This window comes from Mytilus galloprovincialis, chromosome 5 (assembly GCF_965363235.1).
Source record: "Mytilus galloprovincialis chromosome 5, xbMytGall1.hap1.1, whole genome shotgun sequence".
In the NCBI taxonomy this organism is placed as follows: Eukaryota; Metazoa; Mollusca; class Bivalvia; order Mytilida; family Mytilidae; genus Mytilus; species Mytilus galloprovincialis.
Window position 1 is genome coordinate 14,738,694 of NC_134842.1, and position 16,914 is coordinate 14,755,607.

At 33.2% G+C, this 16,914-nt stretch overlaps 1 protein-coding gene across 1 annotated transcript; it reads left to right on the forward strand.

Moving 5' to 3' along the window:
* The first annotated feature begins 973 nt into the window (after window positions 1-973).
* Window positions 974-16,483, forward strand: LOC143075226 (interferon-induced very large GTPase 1-like). Its single transcript, XM_076250582.1, has 6 exons — window positions 974-1,117; window positions 2,930-3,051; window positions 3,688-3,942; window positions 8,808-8,897; window positions 10,196-10,324; window positions 11,379-16,483. The coding sequence occupies exons 2-6, from the start codon at window positions 2,946-2,948 to the stop codon at window positions 16,253-16,255; spliced, it is 5,457 nt and encodes a 1,818-aa protein (XP_076106697.1). The 5' UTR covers window positions 974-1,117; window positions 2,930-2,945; the 3' UTR covers window positions 16,256-16,483.
* Window positions 16,484-16,914: the final 431 nt, after the last annotated feature.

The window sequence follows — 16,914 nt, forward strand, 5'->3', positions numbered from 1 at the left end:
TTTTCCATTTTAGTGACTTGTATTATTTATTCCTTCAACTTATTTTTATGGATAAGAGACGAGGTGGACCTCTGTTAGCAAACTATTTCCATTCCCCATTTAATAATATGGTGAATTAATAAATTATTAAACTATTTTTGCTTGCACTCTGAAATGGCGGGCGCACTACGTTTGCGCGCATTTGGGGATTAAAATGTTTTACGTTTTGCGCGCAGTTTTTGATTACATTTGTGCGCATTCATTTTACAGGTAATCTCAGGTAAAAAATATGAATAAAAATATATTAAATTATAAATGTCTATATTTCGTTTGTGTGACATATTTGTTTTTCGTTCATTCTTTTGTATAAATAAGGCTGTTAGCTTTCTCGTTTGAATTGTTTTACATTGTCATATCGGGGCCTTTTATAGCTGACTATGCGGTATGGGCTTTGCTCATTGTTGAAGGCCGTACGGTGACCTATAGTTGTTAATGGCTGTGTCATTTTGGTCTCTTGCGGACAGTTGTCTCATTGGCAATCATACCACATCTTCTTTTTTATATGACTATCAATTATTAGTTTTGAAAATACTTTGTTAATTCAAATTATATATTGTTCATATATTGAATTCTAAAACCAATTTTAAACCCCGTTATAGCTTAAGGTCAAGCTATAATAAATTGGCTATGTCACAGATTTCTTAAAATTTTGCATACACCTTAGACTTATTGAATTGTATCCGAAAATAGTAACAATAACAATTGTTTTATGTTGTGACATTTTATATGATATTCTATGATATTATATTCTCTTCATGTGAATTGAAATTTGAATTTTATCTTCATTATATGTTTATGTGTTAAGAATCAGAATGTATTGTTTATTGTTGTCATTATGTCCCGTCAGGGGCCCATAATTGGAAAATAAAGAACTTTGAACTTTGAACTTTGAACATAGGTCCAGATTGATTTTTTGAAAATTGAAGTCAGCACATCTACATTTGTACATGTAGGCGTATATATAACATTCATTTGACCCAGACCAACATGTACACTTATACCTAATATGTAGCTGAAAAAAAGATGTATTAGATGAAGGAGGATCAAAGATCTTTTCGTATATACTGAAATGCCACAGGTAGGAAATAATCACTGTACTTAAGGAAGTTTATTTACTTATTAATGGCGGAGTACACTGATTCGTCGTACACCTTTTGGAAAACATGGCCGTGTTATTTGTAAAATTATTAAATCATTATTTTAAAGTTAGTTTCTTTCACAGATTTTAGTGTAAGTTTAGTCACTCCATTCCGAAATTAAAATGAGAGGGTAGAGGTCCGAGAACAAAAGCTTGTTTTATACGACACATTTTCATATGCCTTTAATTTGCAAAGTCAGCAACACGTAACTTGGTATCTTATGCCATATCTTAATTGTTTTGTTTATGAAATATTTGGTCTTAGTAACATATATTTGAGTTTTTCTGTATAAGTGATTTACAACTTTAAAAGACAATATTCAAATACATTGGACATGTATATATATAATGCTGAATCATTCTAGTCTCTTCTCAATGCATAATTAAAACATCAATGACCGTGTGTTTGATCAATGATGATGTCAATCTGTTCAAAATGGCCTCAAGACAACATTTGTTTTTTTCTGTCTCACACACTTAGTCTATATAAGAGGAAAATAATGAATGCATACACAAAGTGTATATGTAAAATTGAGAATGGAAATAAGGGAATAAGTGAGTAAACTGTAAGTACATTGTTTATTGTAGTGACATGTGTAAATCAACATAAATATATAAATTTGTACAGAATATGATTACCTATATATAAAATACCCGTCCCAATGGACCAATAAGTCACTTTTTACTTTCAATTTAATATAAATGTTCCAATATCACGTGTGAATTGGGATTATATAAAAGAGACAACAACACGACCAAACACCAGATTTAAAACAGCCGATGTCCACAAATGGGTCTTCAACGCAGTGGAGGCAGGCCTAAGATGGCACCTACATGAAAATGCGTACTAAGTCGGTGAAAATAGACGTCATACTAAACTCTTAAACATATAAACATTCACAACTGAAAAGGCTTCTTCTTCTTCTTCTTCTTCTTCTTCTTCTTCTTCTTCTTCTTCTTCTTCTTCTTCTTCTTCTTCTTCTTCTTCTTCTTCTTCTTCTTCTTATATTATTATTCTTTCTCACTGATATTTATAGCTCGTTCTTATGTTGTACTGTCATACCACTGCCCAGGTTAAGGGGAGGGTTGGGATCCTGCTATCATGTTTTGACCCCGCTACATTCTGTATGTATGTGCCTGTCTCAAGTCAGGAGCCTGTAATTCATTGGTTGTTGTTTGTTTATGTGTTACATATTTGTTTTTCGTCCATTGTTTTGTAAATAAATAAGGCCTATAGTTTTCTCGTTTGAATTGTTTCACATTGCCATTTCTTAGCCTTTAATAGCTGACTATGCGGTGTGGGCTTTGCTCATTGTTGAAGGCCGTACGATGACCTTCAGTTGTTAATTTCTGTATCATTTAGGTCTCTTGTGTAGAGTTGTCTCATTGGCAATCATACCACATCTTCTTTTTTTTTATATATAGTATAGTATATTGATAAATGGTATTTTAGAATAGAGAGTGGAAACGTGTAATGTGTCAAAGAGACAACAACCCAACCAATTAAGTATCATAGACACGTGTAACTTGTTGAAGGTCGTTTAATATGGACATCAAAATATTTTGAATAAAATAATAATGTTACCTTACTGCCTTATTATTAGATATTGCCTTTATTCAAACATGTAACTAAAATTATTCGAGGTTCACGTGGACTCAATCGTTTTTTACATTGCATAATTTAGAGACAAATCCGACTTAAATGATATAGAACGTTTGATCATCTAGATATTTTATTATTCATTTATGCAGGTTATGATTGAGAGTTATGGATATGGCTGTGGCTGTTGATCCAAATGTTAGCGATCAAGATGTTTTCCTTGATGCACTTGATCCAGACGAAATGCAGGATCTATGGCAACTGAGTGAGAAAGGTATTTATAATATTAAAGTTTCGCGCACAATTTCAGTTGATTTTCTCAACTTGTAACGTATATATAAAAAAAGAAGATATGGTATGATTGCCAATGAGACAACTGTCCACAAGACAAAAAACTGACACAGTCATGAATAACTATAGGTCACTTTACGACCTCCAACAATGAACATACCGCACAATCAGCTATAAAAGCCCCCGATATGACAAAGTTAAACAATTCAAACGAGAAAACTAACGGCCTTATTTATATAAACGTTACTTAACCATAATCGAATCGGATAAACGCGTTTGAAGGATACTAGCACGTTATGATCCGTTGAGCAAACAAATTGATAAACCTAAATAAAAAATGACCTACTAGAAGACGGCATTACAACAAATATCGAACATAAAACATAAATGTCATCAATAGACATTTTCAGAAAGTAATCTTCCTACAATTATGCCCATCGATAAATTGATAAAACATAATGGTGATGGTGCAGAAGTTGGATAGTTGTCATTCTAGGTTTGGTGTACTTAACGGACCTCTGTTTGTCTACATATTTTGGATGTTGTATATTTGCTGTATCAATTATGTCATTGAGGTTCATGAGAAGTAAATTGTTAGATTGTGTATTTTTATTTTTAGAAATTCTGGAAATAGCTGGGGAAATCGGGGGTGAATGGAAATCTCTAGGTATACATCTAGGCTATACTAGTGCAAAACTAAATCATTTAGAAGATGTTTATCCTAGAGATCCACAGTGGAGGAACGTTATGATGATTGGCGAATGGTGTTCTGTTATTGCTAGTCTTCATCTTAATGTGAAACAATACCTTGCCAAGTTCCTGTCAGAAGCGGGTCAAGCAAACATTGCAGATTCGCTAAGTACTGATTACAACAGTAAGTAAACGCTTTGGTCAATCATGGTTAAATAAGGCTTTCGTAATCATTATTTTTGGTACATTTACAACTACTTACAGTTTTGTAGCTCGAGACAGTTAATTATAAAGTTTTAAAATATAATATCATATGCACTGTAAACAACATATGTTTTTTTTTGTATTTGTGATTCTGCCCTGCTGAACCTATGGGATAACTCCAGAGTTTTGAGATGGTACAGAATTCTTAGTTGAAACTAATTATGTGTTAAAGTGACTTGCAGAAATATTATAATGGAGAAATATGTTTTTTGCCTTTAAATTTAGTAGGTCGAACGCTACTCTATTTTAGACATACACTTGCATTTAGTACCTTTGTTATGAAAATTTATAATAAATTACTATTATGAATTAAAACAAAAAAAGTAACACATCTAATTCAAGCATTTGATAAGAATTATGGAAGTATTTTATCAGTATATAATGCTTGCATAAGTTATCAAATACAATTTGGTACAATATGTGAATTGATATCAAAGTTGATTCCACGTATGGCTTGTTTAAATGCTTTTAATTCAATTATTAAATTATCTTAGTCAATTAAGAGTACTGACACAATACAGTATGGTAGACAACTGTCATAGTTAACAAACAATTACATTTTTGGCGAATTCAGTTCCATGCTATTATAGGGTCGTTTTCCTTTATTTTTGTTCTCTGCCGTTCTAATTCATTATTTAGTTTTTATAGGGTGGAAACGAAAGAAGAAAGTTGATATAATTTGTATAAGCATTATTTCTATCTATTTATTCGTGGGAATGAGTGATTATATCAGTTGCAAAGTTTTCGGATCATTTCTTGACTTGTATGGATGTGTTTTGGCTAATTAAATGACCTAAAATGAAGGACTTTCATAAAAGTTGTATATAATGTGAGGCTTTTGCTGTACATTACACATACCAAATATTTTGCAAATTCAAATGGTTATTTTGTTTTAATGTGAAAAATAAACCAACGTTATTTGGAAAAGAAAGGGAAATTACTTGTGGTCTGTCGCCTATTCGATCACCTCAACTTTTATGCCAATCTAAATTGACCATGGTTAATATCTTGAGTACTACATAATGGGAAAATACACAAGAGTTGACATCGATAATTCTGTGTACATTCCCTTTTATCTACGCCAACTCAAATTATTGTGTCTTATATATTACTAGCAGTCGGTACTGACACGAAAACAGTAAAATAACAACAATATCGAACTCCAAGGAAAATTCTAACTAAATCAAAAGCTCAAAAACATCAAACGATTGATTACAACTATCATATTCCCCACTTGTTACAGGATTTTTTGTGTGTAGAAATGTATATAGAAAACACAGGCACTTGTCTCAGAAAAAAAATCCTATATACCTTAATATAACACAAGGTACTTGACTCGCATTTTGAAAAAAATGTCATCCGGTCGTGAAATTCCGTTTCATTTCGATTTCTCCGTTGTCAACCTCACTAAAAATGGTTATGCCGTAAATTTACATTGATTTATAACCACAATGGTGTATAGCACGCATACCTATGTTGTCGGAATCATTCGTAACAGGCCTATCGAAGTATGTCAACCGTAGTTATTTCGTCTACCTACACTCGATTGGAAACATATTGTATTTGTATTGTGCCTGTGGTAGAAATAGTAGATGAAATAAGATTTTATAGCTAGTTAAACCTCTCATTTGTATGACAGTCGCATAAAATTACATTATATTGACAACGATGTGTGAACACACAAAAAAAAACCAGACATAATAGGTAAAATGTCCAACAGTCAGCATTATATTATAATATTCTTAATCCCTATAAAACAAGCAAATAAGTAACTAGGAAAAATAAAACAGTATGTACACAAAGCACATAAGAAAAAAACGAAAGACAAAAGTACAAGAATTTAACATACCACTATAACAAAATGACGGGACCATATCATATGTTACAACAAAGAAACACAAAAGGCATATAGACAAAGAACATTAACAAAATGAAAGACAAGAATTTTTTTTTTACAACAGCACAATAACACAAATACAGGATGTATAAGTACAGAGCCCTTTCTTATGTTACAAACACAAAATGTCATACACATGTAGACGAAGCACATTAGCAAAATGAAAGACACGATTAAACACGGTACATAACACAATGACGGGAAGAATATCACAAATAACAGTGTAATCAGGGAAAGTAATATTTATAAAGACAAATTAAAGAATACTTTAACACGTTATTAAGAAGATAAACAAGTCAATACCCAGAATATAAACGTCAAGATCATATGTATTATTTGAAAAGATTATACAGAATGTTTATTAATATTTATCAAAAAGGTCTTGGTACCTTATGATTCACTTTTTCAGAAAAAGGACAAAACATTACTTGACATTCCTCTGATTCATCAATTTTCTACTTAGACACTAAGGACGTTTTAGAAAGTCTACGTAGCAGCTGCAAGCTTTTAAATACTAGTATTAACTAAGTTGGGAAATATATATCCAAAATAAAAATGTCTCGTTTGTCATAAATTCAGATACTGAGATGACCACGTATGTTAAATTCGAGGTATAAGATAAGTCTAAAAATGAGACGGAGGAAAACCGTGTCTGCAGTTTCTTTAATTTCAAGTTCTGAGGGATATATTAATGGAACCAAATCACAAAAGCATGGATTTTTAATGAAAAGAACATCAAGAAACTTAAGATTCAACTCCCTCAGGCAAAGTTTCCTGAAAAAAGTTAAGATATTGAAAATCAATAACCCTTCTAAAATAAAAATACAACAATGTATATCAAAATTGCAAAATTCTCCATCTTTGGACAATTGAATACTATTCTTTTAGGAGTATTATGGATATAAAATAAATAAAGGCAACAGTAGTATTCCGCTGTTCAAAAGAAATAAATCAATATTAAAAGAAAACAAATCCGGTCACAAACTAATACAGAGGGAAACTCATCAATTATAAGAGGAAACGATCGAAACAACAGAACATGTGGGTATAACAAAAATAAACAACAATGCAACCTACATAGAAACAAACTATTTAGTAACAACTGCCATATTACTAAATTGGTACTAGACAATTAAAGAAAATAGTGAGTTGAACCTAGTTTTGTGGCTAGCCAAACTTCGAGCCGTATTTCAATGTTAAACATACCACTAACATGACAAAATTACATGACGGGAATATAGTACAATTAAATGCAAGAACACCCAAGATAGGAAAATACTTAAATAAAAAATATAATAGAATATTTCGACTTATTAACCACAGAATAACAACGAATAACTAAAATTGATTAAGGACACTACACAAAAACAGCGTAATAGAATTACAAGCTGTGTGTCAGTCACACGAATGTATCAACGCCACCGAACAGACACATCATATGGATCAATCAATGTGTGATTGTGTCCATGAAATTTACGGAGTGTTAGTTTTACTCCTCATAACTTTGTTGGAGCAGTTTCTGCATACGAAGCACACTCTTGCATATGAAGTCTGTAGTGTGTGAACATGCACGAGTATAACGATGGGGCAGAGGGTATGTTACCGCTGAAACATAGGAAATTAATAATTGGGAAGTTGAAATCGTCCCGTTTGTCATAGATTTTAGTGTAAAGTCGTCCATCTGTGTCAATATTGAGGAAGTGGTCAGGGTATAAGGCAGTCCTTCGAGGTTGCACTTTGTAAATACAGCTGTTTCTGACAACACGCCTCTTTTGGGGAGAAATTGAATATTCATAGAAAATTAATTTTGTTTACATACTGGTTCCCAGTTATGCTCTCTGTGTTCCATAACGCAGAGACAGAACTTGGGAATGTTACCAGTAAATAAACACGTGCATATTGTTTACATTGAAATCTGTGGTAACCTTTCATTCGAGGTAGGGGTAGTTAAGAAAATTAGTGTTAGTTTAAACTCTGAGAAGTTCAGGGCATATAAACGTTGAAAATATGCCGCACAGCCCTATATTTTGACCTTTGAAAAAAATTGTGGTGCAAATGAACTTTCAATTCTAGGATAAGATTTTTTTCAAAACTTCATAGTAAAAGTGGTACAGTTTTAGCCGTAAAAGGAGTTCCTATGGGAAATTGTATTGTCAATATTTACAGAAATGCAACTGGGATATATGAGATGTGACTACTGACTGAAACTGTTCATCTTCAGTTTCAAATATTTTTTTTCTAAAATCATCAAATGATTCTGAAAAAGGAACGAAAGATACCAAAGGGACAGTCAAACTCATAAATCTAAAACAAACTGACAACGCCATGGCTAAAAATGAAAAAAGACAAACAAACAACAGCACACATGACACAACATAGAAAACTAAAGAATAAACGACACGAACCCCACCAAAAAACTAGGAGTGATCTCAGGTGCTCCGGAAGGGTAAGCAGATCCTGCTCCACATGTGGAACCCGTCGTGTTGCTTATGTGATAACAAATCCGGTAAATAGTCTAATTCGGTAGGTCACATTCATGAAAGGGAAGGGGATGAGATGAGATAAGATGAAAACATTGCATACCGTTGTCTACCTTCAAAAGAATGGTTTGCAGCACCGATGATGCTTTTTTGTTTATATTCTAGGGTTACTGTTTATATAACGTTTCGTTACGATTTTTTTTTATATTAAATGAATTTCATTAAGTTATTATTTCAATCCGCATACTACAAATACAGTAAAAAGTTTAAATAATGAACTAAAAATTATGTTACTGTGTATTAAATTATTGACCGTTGAGACACAAATAAACGACTTTTTGTTCAAAGCTAATCATTAAGTAATTTTTAATATTTTGCAATGGTTAACAAATCTTTGTTGTGTTGCAGTAGTTGTGCCTTCAAGTGTAGCAGAGATAAAGAAACACGTTAAACATATTTCTTTTGACAGACCTATACCAAAAGTTATGGGGTTGTTCGGTAAGTTAAAAGAGAGGCAAACGATATGAGAGGAAGGTCAAACCCATAAATAAAAAATAAACGGACAATGCCACAGCTATAAAAGAAAGAAAAAACCAAAAAGACAAAAAATAGTACACAAGATATACAACATAAAAAACTAAAGACCAAGTAACACGAACCCCACCAACATTTGAAAAGAAGGCACAAGTATGCTTTTTCATATGCACCTTTTATGTAGACGAAACGCGCGTCTGGCGTATTAAATTATAATTCTGGTACCTTTAATAACTATTTACACCACTGGGTCGATGCCACTGCTGGTGGACATTTCTTCCCCGAGGGTATCACCAGCCCAGTAGTCAGCTCTTCGGTGTTGAGATGAATATCAATTATATGGTCATTTTTATAAATTTCCTGTTTACAAAACTTTTAATTTTTCGAAAAACTAAGGATTTTCTTACCCCCAGGATTAGATAACCTTAGCCGTATTTGGCATAAGGTTTTTGAATTTTGGGTCCTCAATGTTCTTAAACTTTGTATTTGTTTGGCTTTTTAACTGTTTTGATCTGAGCGTCACTGATGAGTCTTATGTAAACGAAACGCGCGTCTGGCGTATTAAATTATAATCCTGGTACCTTTGATAACTAATCATATTCTTTCTCATACAATTGCTTTTTTCCCGATTAAATTACTGTATCATTGCACTATGCAAAATCATCTATCTGTATTTATGTGTCCAATTGCAATTACAATATGATTATTATGACTACTTACAGCTAGTTCAAAGCCAATAATATCAAATAATCAAATAACAAATCATGTATCTAAGACAAAAGAAGTAACCAGTACACAACCAATATTCAATGGATTTAGTGTAAAGAAGTTATGATTAGTCAGAGAAAAACCCTACCTTGTGCAATGCCGAAATATAATTATTGAAAAATTGTAGAATTGTGAATATGTATATGTGTATAACAATAATATTCAGTATGGTTTTTAATTTACTAATAACAAAATCAATATTTATACCAACAAAAGCAATATTCAGAGATATAACTACAGTGTTGATTTGGTAACATTTGTAAGCCTAGCATAGGCATGAAAGTATCTCTATCCTGATTTTTAAAATAATGTTCATATGATATATTTGTATTGATTTTCTTAAAGCGAAAAATTACTTTGTTTTTCATTGAAAAGTTTGTTTTCTTGCTTTCTTATCATAATAACGTATCCGATCGAAGTATGCTTCCTGTTCTGCTTTGTAGCTGAGGCATCCAATTTTGAATTTACAATGATATTTGTATTTTTTTTCATAGATATGACTGAGATCTTTAAACGTTTAGGAAGACCAAATCAAATTAGGTTTGAAATGAATTTTTATGGATGTCAACAAGAAGCATTACAAACCAGAGTTACAGAATGGCAACAAAATACAGATAATTCAGGTAATTCATGAAAATGCAGGTTCGTGAAATTGTATTATTTGTCTGTAATAATCTCATAGAACGGTTTTGATAACATGTTGTTCAGGATTTGCTGGATTTTTTCGTCGATTTAAAGTGGTTTTCTTTTCAAAATAAAACTTGTGGCGAAAGTAATTGTCTCTTTAGTTTGGACGATATGATGTTGTCATTTAAAAAAATATATATATTGCCTGCGTATAAAATCAGTAAATCAAATCTTCAATATTTAAAAAGCTCAGCAAGCCTCGCGTTTTAAATATAAAAATTTAACTCGATTAGATATATTTCGTATCACAGATCTGATGCAGAGATATATCCTAAGTGTACCTTGGCAATTTAAAACAAACCTGGAGCATCACACATATTTGCAGAAATTATTTCTGTTTACATATTCCCCGTTTATTGACAACTATATTGCTTCTTATATTTGGATAAAGATACATCGGAATTGTAAACCTGACCTGTGTAAATTACAAGTTTGATTTAATTCTTTATCAATAGCACAAGTATCATTTTGGCTGTCGGGTCTGGTGTTTTATGACTGTATTTGAGTCCAGTTGATTGTATGTTTAAAGTTTGTGATATTATAACTACTTTGTACTTGTTTCGCGTTATAAATATTTTGGTATGAGCATCACTGATGAGTCTTATGTAGACGAAACGTGCGTCTGGCGTACTAAATTAAAATCCTGGTACCTTTGATAATTATTTACACAACTTGTTCGATGCCACTGCTGTTGGACGTTTCGTCCCCGAGGGTATGACCAGCCCAGTTGTCAACATTTCGGTGTTGACATGAATGTCAATAATGTGGTCATTTTTATAAATTTCCTGTTTACAAAAACTAAGGATTTTCTTATCCCAGGCATAGATTACCTTAGCCGCATTTGGCACAATTTTTGGAATTTTGAATCATCAATGCTCTTCAACTTTGTACTTGACGAAACGCGCGTCTGGCGTACTAAATTATAATCCTGGTACCTTTGATAACTATTTGCATCATCTAAATACTGCTTAACATTTATTTTGGTTGTAGTTGAAGAACCGGACGATGAGGATGTTTGGTCGTTTGACGACATGCAACTAGCTCTACCAGAAACAAAAATGGGAAATAAAACCGCTGCATTATCAAAACTACTGCGAGATTTATCACTGGAAAGTTATTACCCTGATAAAATTATGATTTCTGATATTCAGGAAATTAAGTCTATGAATCAAGAACTTGACGAAAACAATTTACCATGGTTTCTTTTGAACAAAATTATGATGTTAAATTATAATGCACGTGAAGAGGATCTTAACATGCTGTTTGAAAAGAGCAGAAATGAAGACGAAGATTTCGAACCAGACTCGGACGATGGTCTTTTTGATGACACAACAATAAATTCTATAAATCCATCTGACCTTTTCTATGTGACCTTTTTATGTTGTCATCCATTTCTCAAACAGGATATTATATCAAAACTGTTTGCATGTAAGCTTGCAATACCATTTATTTACCATGATTTTGATAAACTTGTTTTATCGCAGTGGGTTTTAAGAAAAGTACTGATTGACAAACGAACAGATGACAAAATTACCCAATTGGACGCTCTTCATCATGAAGTTAAAATAGTATCATTTTTAAGATTCGGTCCCCTTAGCATATCCAAATCAAAAATAATCAATGAGATATTGCATGATCAATGCCATCCAACATTTTTTAATAGAGATTGCCATTTTGGAACAACCTCAAGACTTGCAGCTGACGGAATTGTAGAAGCATCATGGTATGTACCGTCTGGACGAAACAATGACATATTTGACGACGTGGTTATGGTTTTGAATCTGCGAGGAGATAGTTCCTTTTACCGAAAAGAAACAGAAATCATACGCAACCTTTCACATGTCATCGTTGTTCACAGTGATATCGAACAACTGACTTCCGAACAGGTGAAAAAATCTTTACTCGCACTGCATTGTAATAACTTACCTGTTATATATGCTCTTGAAGCCAGCAGTGATATAGGAAAGAGTCCTGCTGAGATATGGAGATCATACAAATCTAGTATGACTATGTTTAAAACACAGATTAAAGTTTTCAACTTGAAAACTTCCAAACAAACTAAAAGTTCTTCAGATATAACAAAGGAGATGAGAAAACTTCTGGTCGATTCATTAAGTGACAGGAAAGCGACCAAACTAATTAACAAAACAAGAAAATTGCAATTTATAGATGAAAATCAGATGACTGAATGTACCGAAAGCAAGAGGATAGCGCTTACCCTAATGCATGAAATTTCGAGTTTAGAACCAACTATGAAGGAAACGATACTGCCACTTCAGGGGCAACTGTGGGCCTCCTGGTGCTCTGACTTGAAAAAACGGCACAAATCGAAGTCTGATGTTGAAAAAGAGCAACTTGAATCAAGAATGGATTTATTAAGAGCAGAACAAATATCGAAACTTGAGCAGCATCACAACAAATTCATGGCATTGTTTATTCGATGCCTGGGTTTAGAATCAATACAGAACGTTGACCAAACAATTTTTTTTCTAAATTGGATAAAAATATATTTAGATGATAAATGTAGACTAAATGTACCTCAACTTGTATTTAAATACCAAAAAAGTTGCGTGGCTTTAAGGAATGCTGTCGAAAATAATAATTATAAATTATTTGAAAATTTAAGATTGGCTCTTGATAATGCAGAACACGATTTGGTTGAAGCTTCTTTTGGACTCGAGCATCTCGTGAGGGAATTAGGGCAAATCTACGAAGCAGTGATGTCTAGATCGGCTTATGTTAGTTCTTCAGTTCAGAAATTTCCGGAGCTTGTAAGTAAACTCATTCAGCATGGGTACCCATTAGAAATAATGAATGGAGATACTGCAACTGTTCCCTTGATTTGGATCGAGGCCGTTTTGGGCCGTCTTCAGAAGGATTTAGGAGATAAAAAACTATTAACCATATCTGTTTTGGGTATTCAGAGTTCCGGGAAGTCCACTTTACTAAATGCAATGTTTGGTCTTCAGTTTGCTGTGAGTGCCGGGCGATGTACAAAAGGTGTCTTTGCACAGTTGGTTAAGGTCCAAGAAGGCATATTACCATATGACTACGTACTTGTTATAGACACTGAGGGTCTAAGAGCACCTGAACTTGGTGATACAAAGCATTCACATGACAATGAACTTGCTACTTTTGTTCTTGGACTTGGCAACATTACTGTTATAAACATTAAGGGAGAGAACACACAAGAAATAGAAGATGTTTTGCAAATTGCAGTTCATGCATTTTTACGACTAAAAATGGCAAATGATAATCTGAAAATGCAGCAAACATGTATTTTTGTACATCAAAATGTCCCTGCTGTCGATGCATCAGCAAAAATGATACACGCAAAACAAAAAATGATGGAAAAATTGGACAAACTTACTTGCGAGGCAGCAAAACATGAAGGCATTGCAGATGTTTACTCTTTTAACCAAGTAATAGAAGTAAACCCTGAAACCCACATGTGGTATTTTTCTGATCTTTGGAAAGGGGACCCTCCAATGGCACCTATAAATGTCGGTTACAGCAGAAATGTGCAGGAAGTTAAACATCAAATATTGTTTGATTTCCCACTAAAAAGGAAAACATTTTTAACTATTTCACAGATGACAACACAAATGAGAGACTTGTGGTATGGCATTTTATCAGACAATTTTGTGTTTAGTTTTCGTAATAGTCTGGAAGTTAAGGCATATCATACGATGGAAGAAACTTTTAATATACTTAACTGGAGTATTGAAAGAAAGGTGCGTGGGTTTGTGCAAAAGACTGTCAATGTTCAAATTATACGATGCACAGATGATAAGATGTTGGAAGAAAAGACAATCGAACTTTTAAAGACATTAAAAACATTTCTTCAAACGCAGTTAGAAAAAAAAACCAATCAGTGGAACTCTTTTATAGACAATTGTCCTCTCCGTGACATAATGGAACAATGGAGACAAAATAGAATTTTATATTTAACGGAAAATGTGATTGATCTTAAACGAAATGGGGAAAAAAATATTCGGAAAATGAAAACCCAACAGGCTACAAATCTTGTAAGAATTAACAAACGAACAAAACATGAATTGGAGTTAAGGGATAAAGCAGAAGCATTGGCAAACCAATTCCAGGGGAAGTCGCTGCCCGAGGCAGAACTTGAAAAGAAATTCAACTCTACATGGGCAAAATGGGTTAGTGGTATAGAGCATGATAGCATCTCTGAAAAACAGTCCGTTAAAGACGAAGTTGAAAAAATACTTTTTGATCTTTTTGAAGCAGATGGCCAGCTTATTTATAATGAGTTGAAAAGATTACCAAAAATTGTACAATCTGAAAAGAGAAATCCTGAATACTCGATTTCTTTTACTGATCTTGAAGATAGTCATATAAGCATTTCAAAAGTTTGGTATGAAAAAATAGTTGGATCCGCCAAACCGAAAAAGTTAAAGTGTAAGCAGCATGCACTGAATATTATCAATATGATATTAGGGAAAATCCATAATTTCTTGATAAGTGTTCTTAGCCAGGACAGTCCTTTTGAAAAGACGCACGTCAAAGAAGTCTTTATGATAATAAGAGAGAGTTTGCATAAACACAATAGTCTTATTGATGATCATCATAGTTTTACTTTCACAGCTGCTCTGAGAGTCAAATTAGCAGTCCATGTTGCCAGAAGTATCATAGATGTTTTTAACTATATCGATAAAAGATACGAGGAAAATCATAACGTGATGGCACAGATAGAAAATTATAAAACCTCTACATGGTTGTATTTTAAAGATGTGTATGACTACAAAAACATCGAGGTTAAAACGGCCAATATGTTAGCTCGCAGTGTAGAAGATATTGTTAAGCGAGAAATTCAGGAGGAGTTGCCATTAAAAATTGTTAAAACAATTGTTAATGAACACTTTTCCTCAAAGCATAGTCTTATGCTGGAAGTAATGAAAGATCTTGCACTCAAGGATGATTTCGATAGCTTCTATCGTTATATTCAAGACGCAGAGAATTTTGTTTTAAAGTGGATAACATCATTTACAAATGATCGTTTATTCAAACCTTTCCGAAAATCAGGCAACAAATATATCGTCATTGTACAGGATCTAATAGAAAAACATTTTATAAGAATAAACTATTGTGCTGAATTAGCAACAAAAAATATGAAAAGGTCATCATCAAACATATCTAGGTGGATTAATTTGTTTGAAAATTCTCTCGCTCGTCATCTTCCGATCCCGTTCAGAACATTTCATCAATTTGTTCCAAAAAATCAGAAAGGGGCATGTTTTCAAAATCTACACAAATGTTTTGTAGGTTTGTTAGATGGTATGAAATCTAATCTTTTAATTGAATTTCAAAATGAGTCTAGACATTTTATTCTTTGGAAAGAGCAACATCCATGCAAAACCATTTTCGATAAGCTGTGGGGCTGTAATGAACGATGTCCGTTTTGCAACGAAGTTTGTGAAAGGACTACGAAGAATCACCACAATGTCGACGAAAATCATTCATGCATTCAACATAGACCACTAGGAATCAGGGGCGCCAAGACACTTTCATCCAAAATTATTTCTTGGGAAAGTTGTAATTATCAAGTAAATTCAGATACAAGATTTCTATGCTCGTTAGTAAAAGGAAAATGCAAAAAATATGGCAAGTGCGATGGCTTAGGGACAACAGAAGTTGCTCATTACTTCAAAGATTACAAAAACTTATTTCCAGAATGGAAGATTAAGCATTCCGCTTTTATGGACTCCTCCTCTTATTGGATGTGGTTTGTGTATACATATAGAAATGAGCTTTCTTTGACATATAACTATAGCATACCAGTAAACGTTTTAAAATGGGGATCTATTACCAGGGAAGATGCTATCAAGTCGCTACGACAAGATTAATTTACAAATTATCAACTGATTAATCATTACCTTGTCTTTAATTGTGTTTGTTTAACTCGTCAAATTGATACGCAAACAACTCTTGTAAACATTTTGAAAAAATAATTATTTACTACAAGTTTTATTTATCAATTCTTATCCGATTTATCAGTGTGGAAAATAATTTTACGTAAATGACGTTTCGGACAAATATACAACATTGTATCATTTTAAATAAATCTGAGATAGCCTAATTTTATTTTGCTTTGCTTTTTAGCTCACCTGGCACAAAGGGCAAAGTGAGCTTTTCCCATCACTTTGCGTCCGTTGTCCGTCGTCAATCAAGATGGCCGCCATGGCTAAAAATAGAATAAAATTGAGAATGGAAATGGGGAATGTGCCAAAGAGACAACAACCCGACCATAGAAAAAAACAACAGCAGAAGGTCACCAACAGGTCTTCAATGTAGCGAGAAATTCCCGCACCCGGAGGCGTCCTTCAACTGGCCCCTAAACAAATATATACTAGTTCAGTGATAATGAACGCCATACTAATTTCCAAATTGTACACAAGAAACTAAAATTAAAATAATACAAGACTAACAAAGGCCAGAGGCTCCTGACTTGGGACAGGCGCAAAAATGCGGCGGGGTTAAACATGTTTGTGAGATCTCAACCCTC

Bases quoted from the DNA above. Each gene is read 5' to 3' on its own strand.
- LOC143075226 (XM_076250582.1), top strand. From the start codon at position 2,946: ATGGATATGGCTGTGGCTGTTGATCCAAATGTTAGCGATCAAGATGTT. The intron at 3,943-8,807 runs GTAAGTAAACGC...GTTGTGTTGCAG, and splicing joins GCTAAGTACTGATTACAACA to TAGTTGTGCCTTCAAGTGTA. The intron at 10,325-11,378 runs GTAATTCATGAA...TTTTGGTTGTAG, and splicing joins ACAAAATACAGATAATTCAG to TTGAAGAACCGGACGATGAG.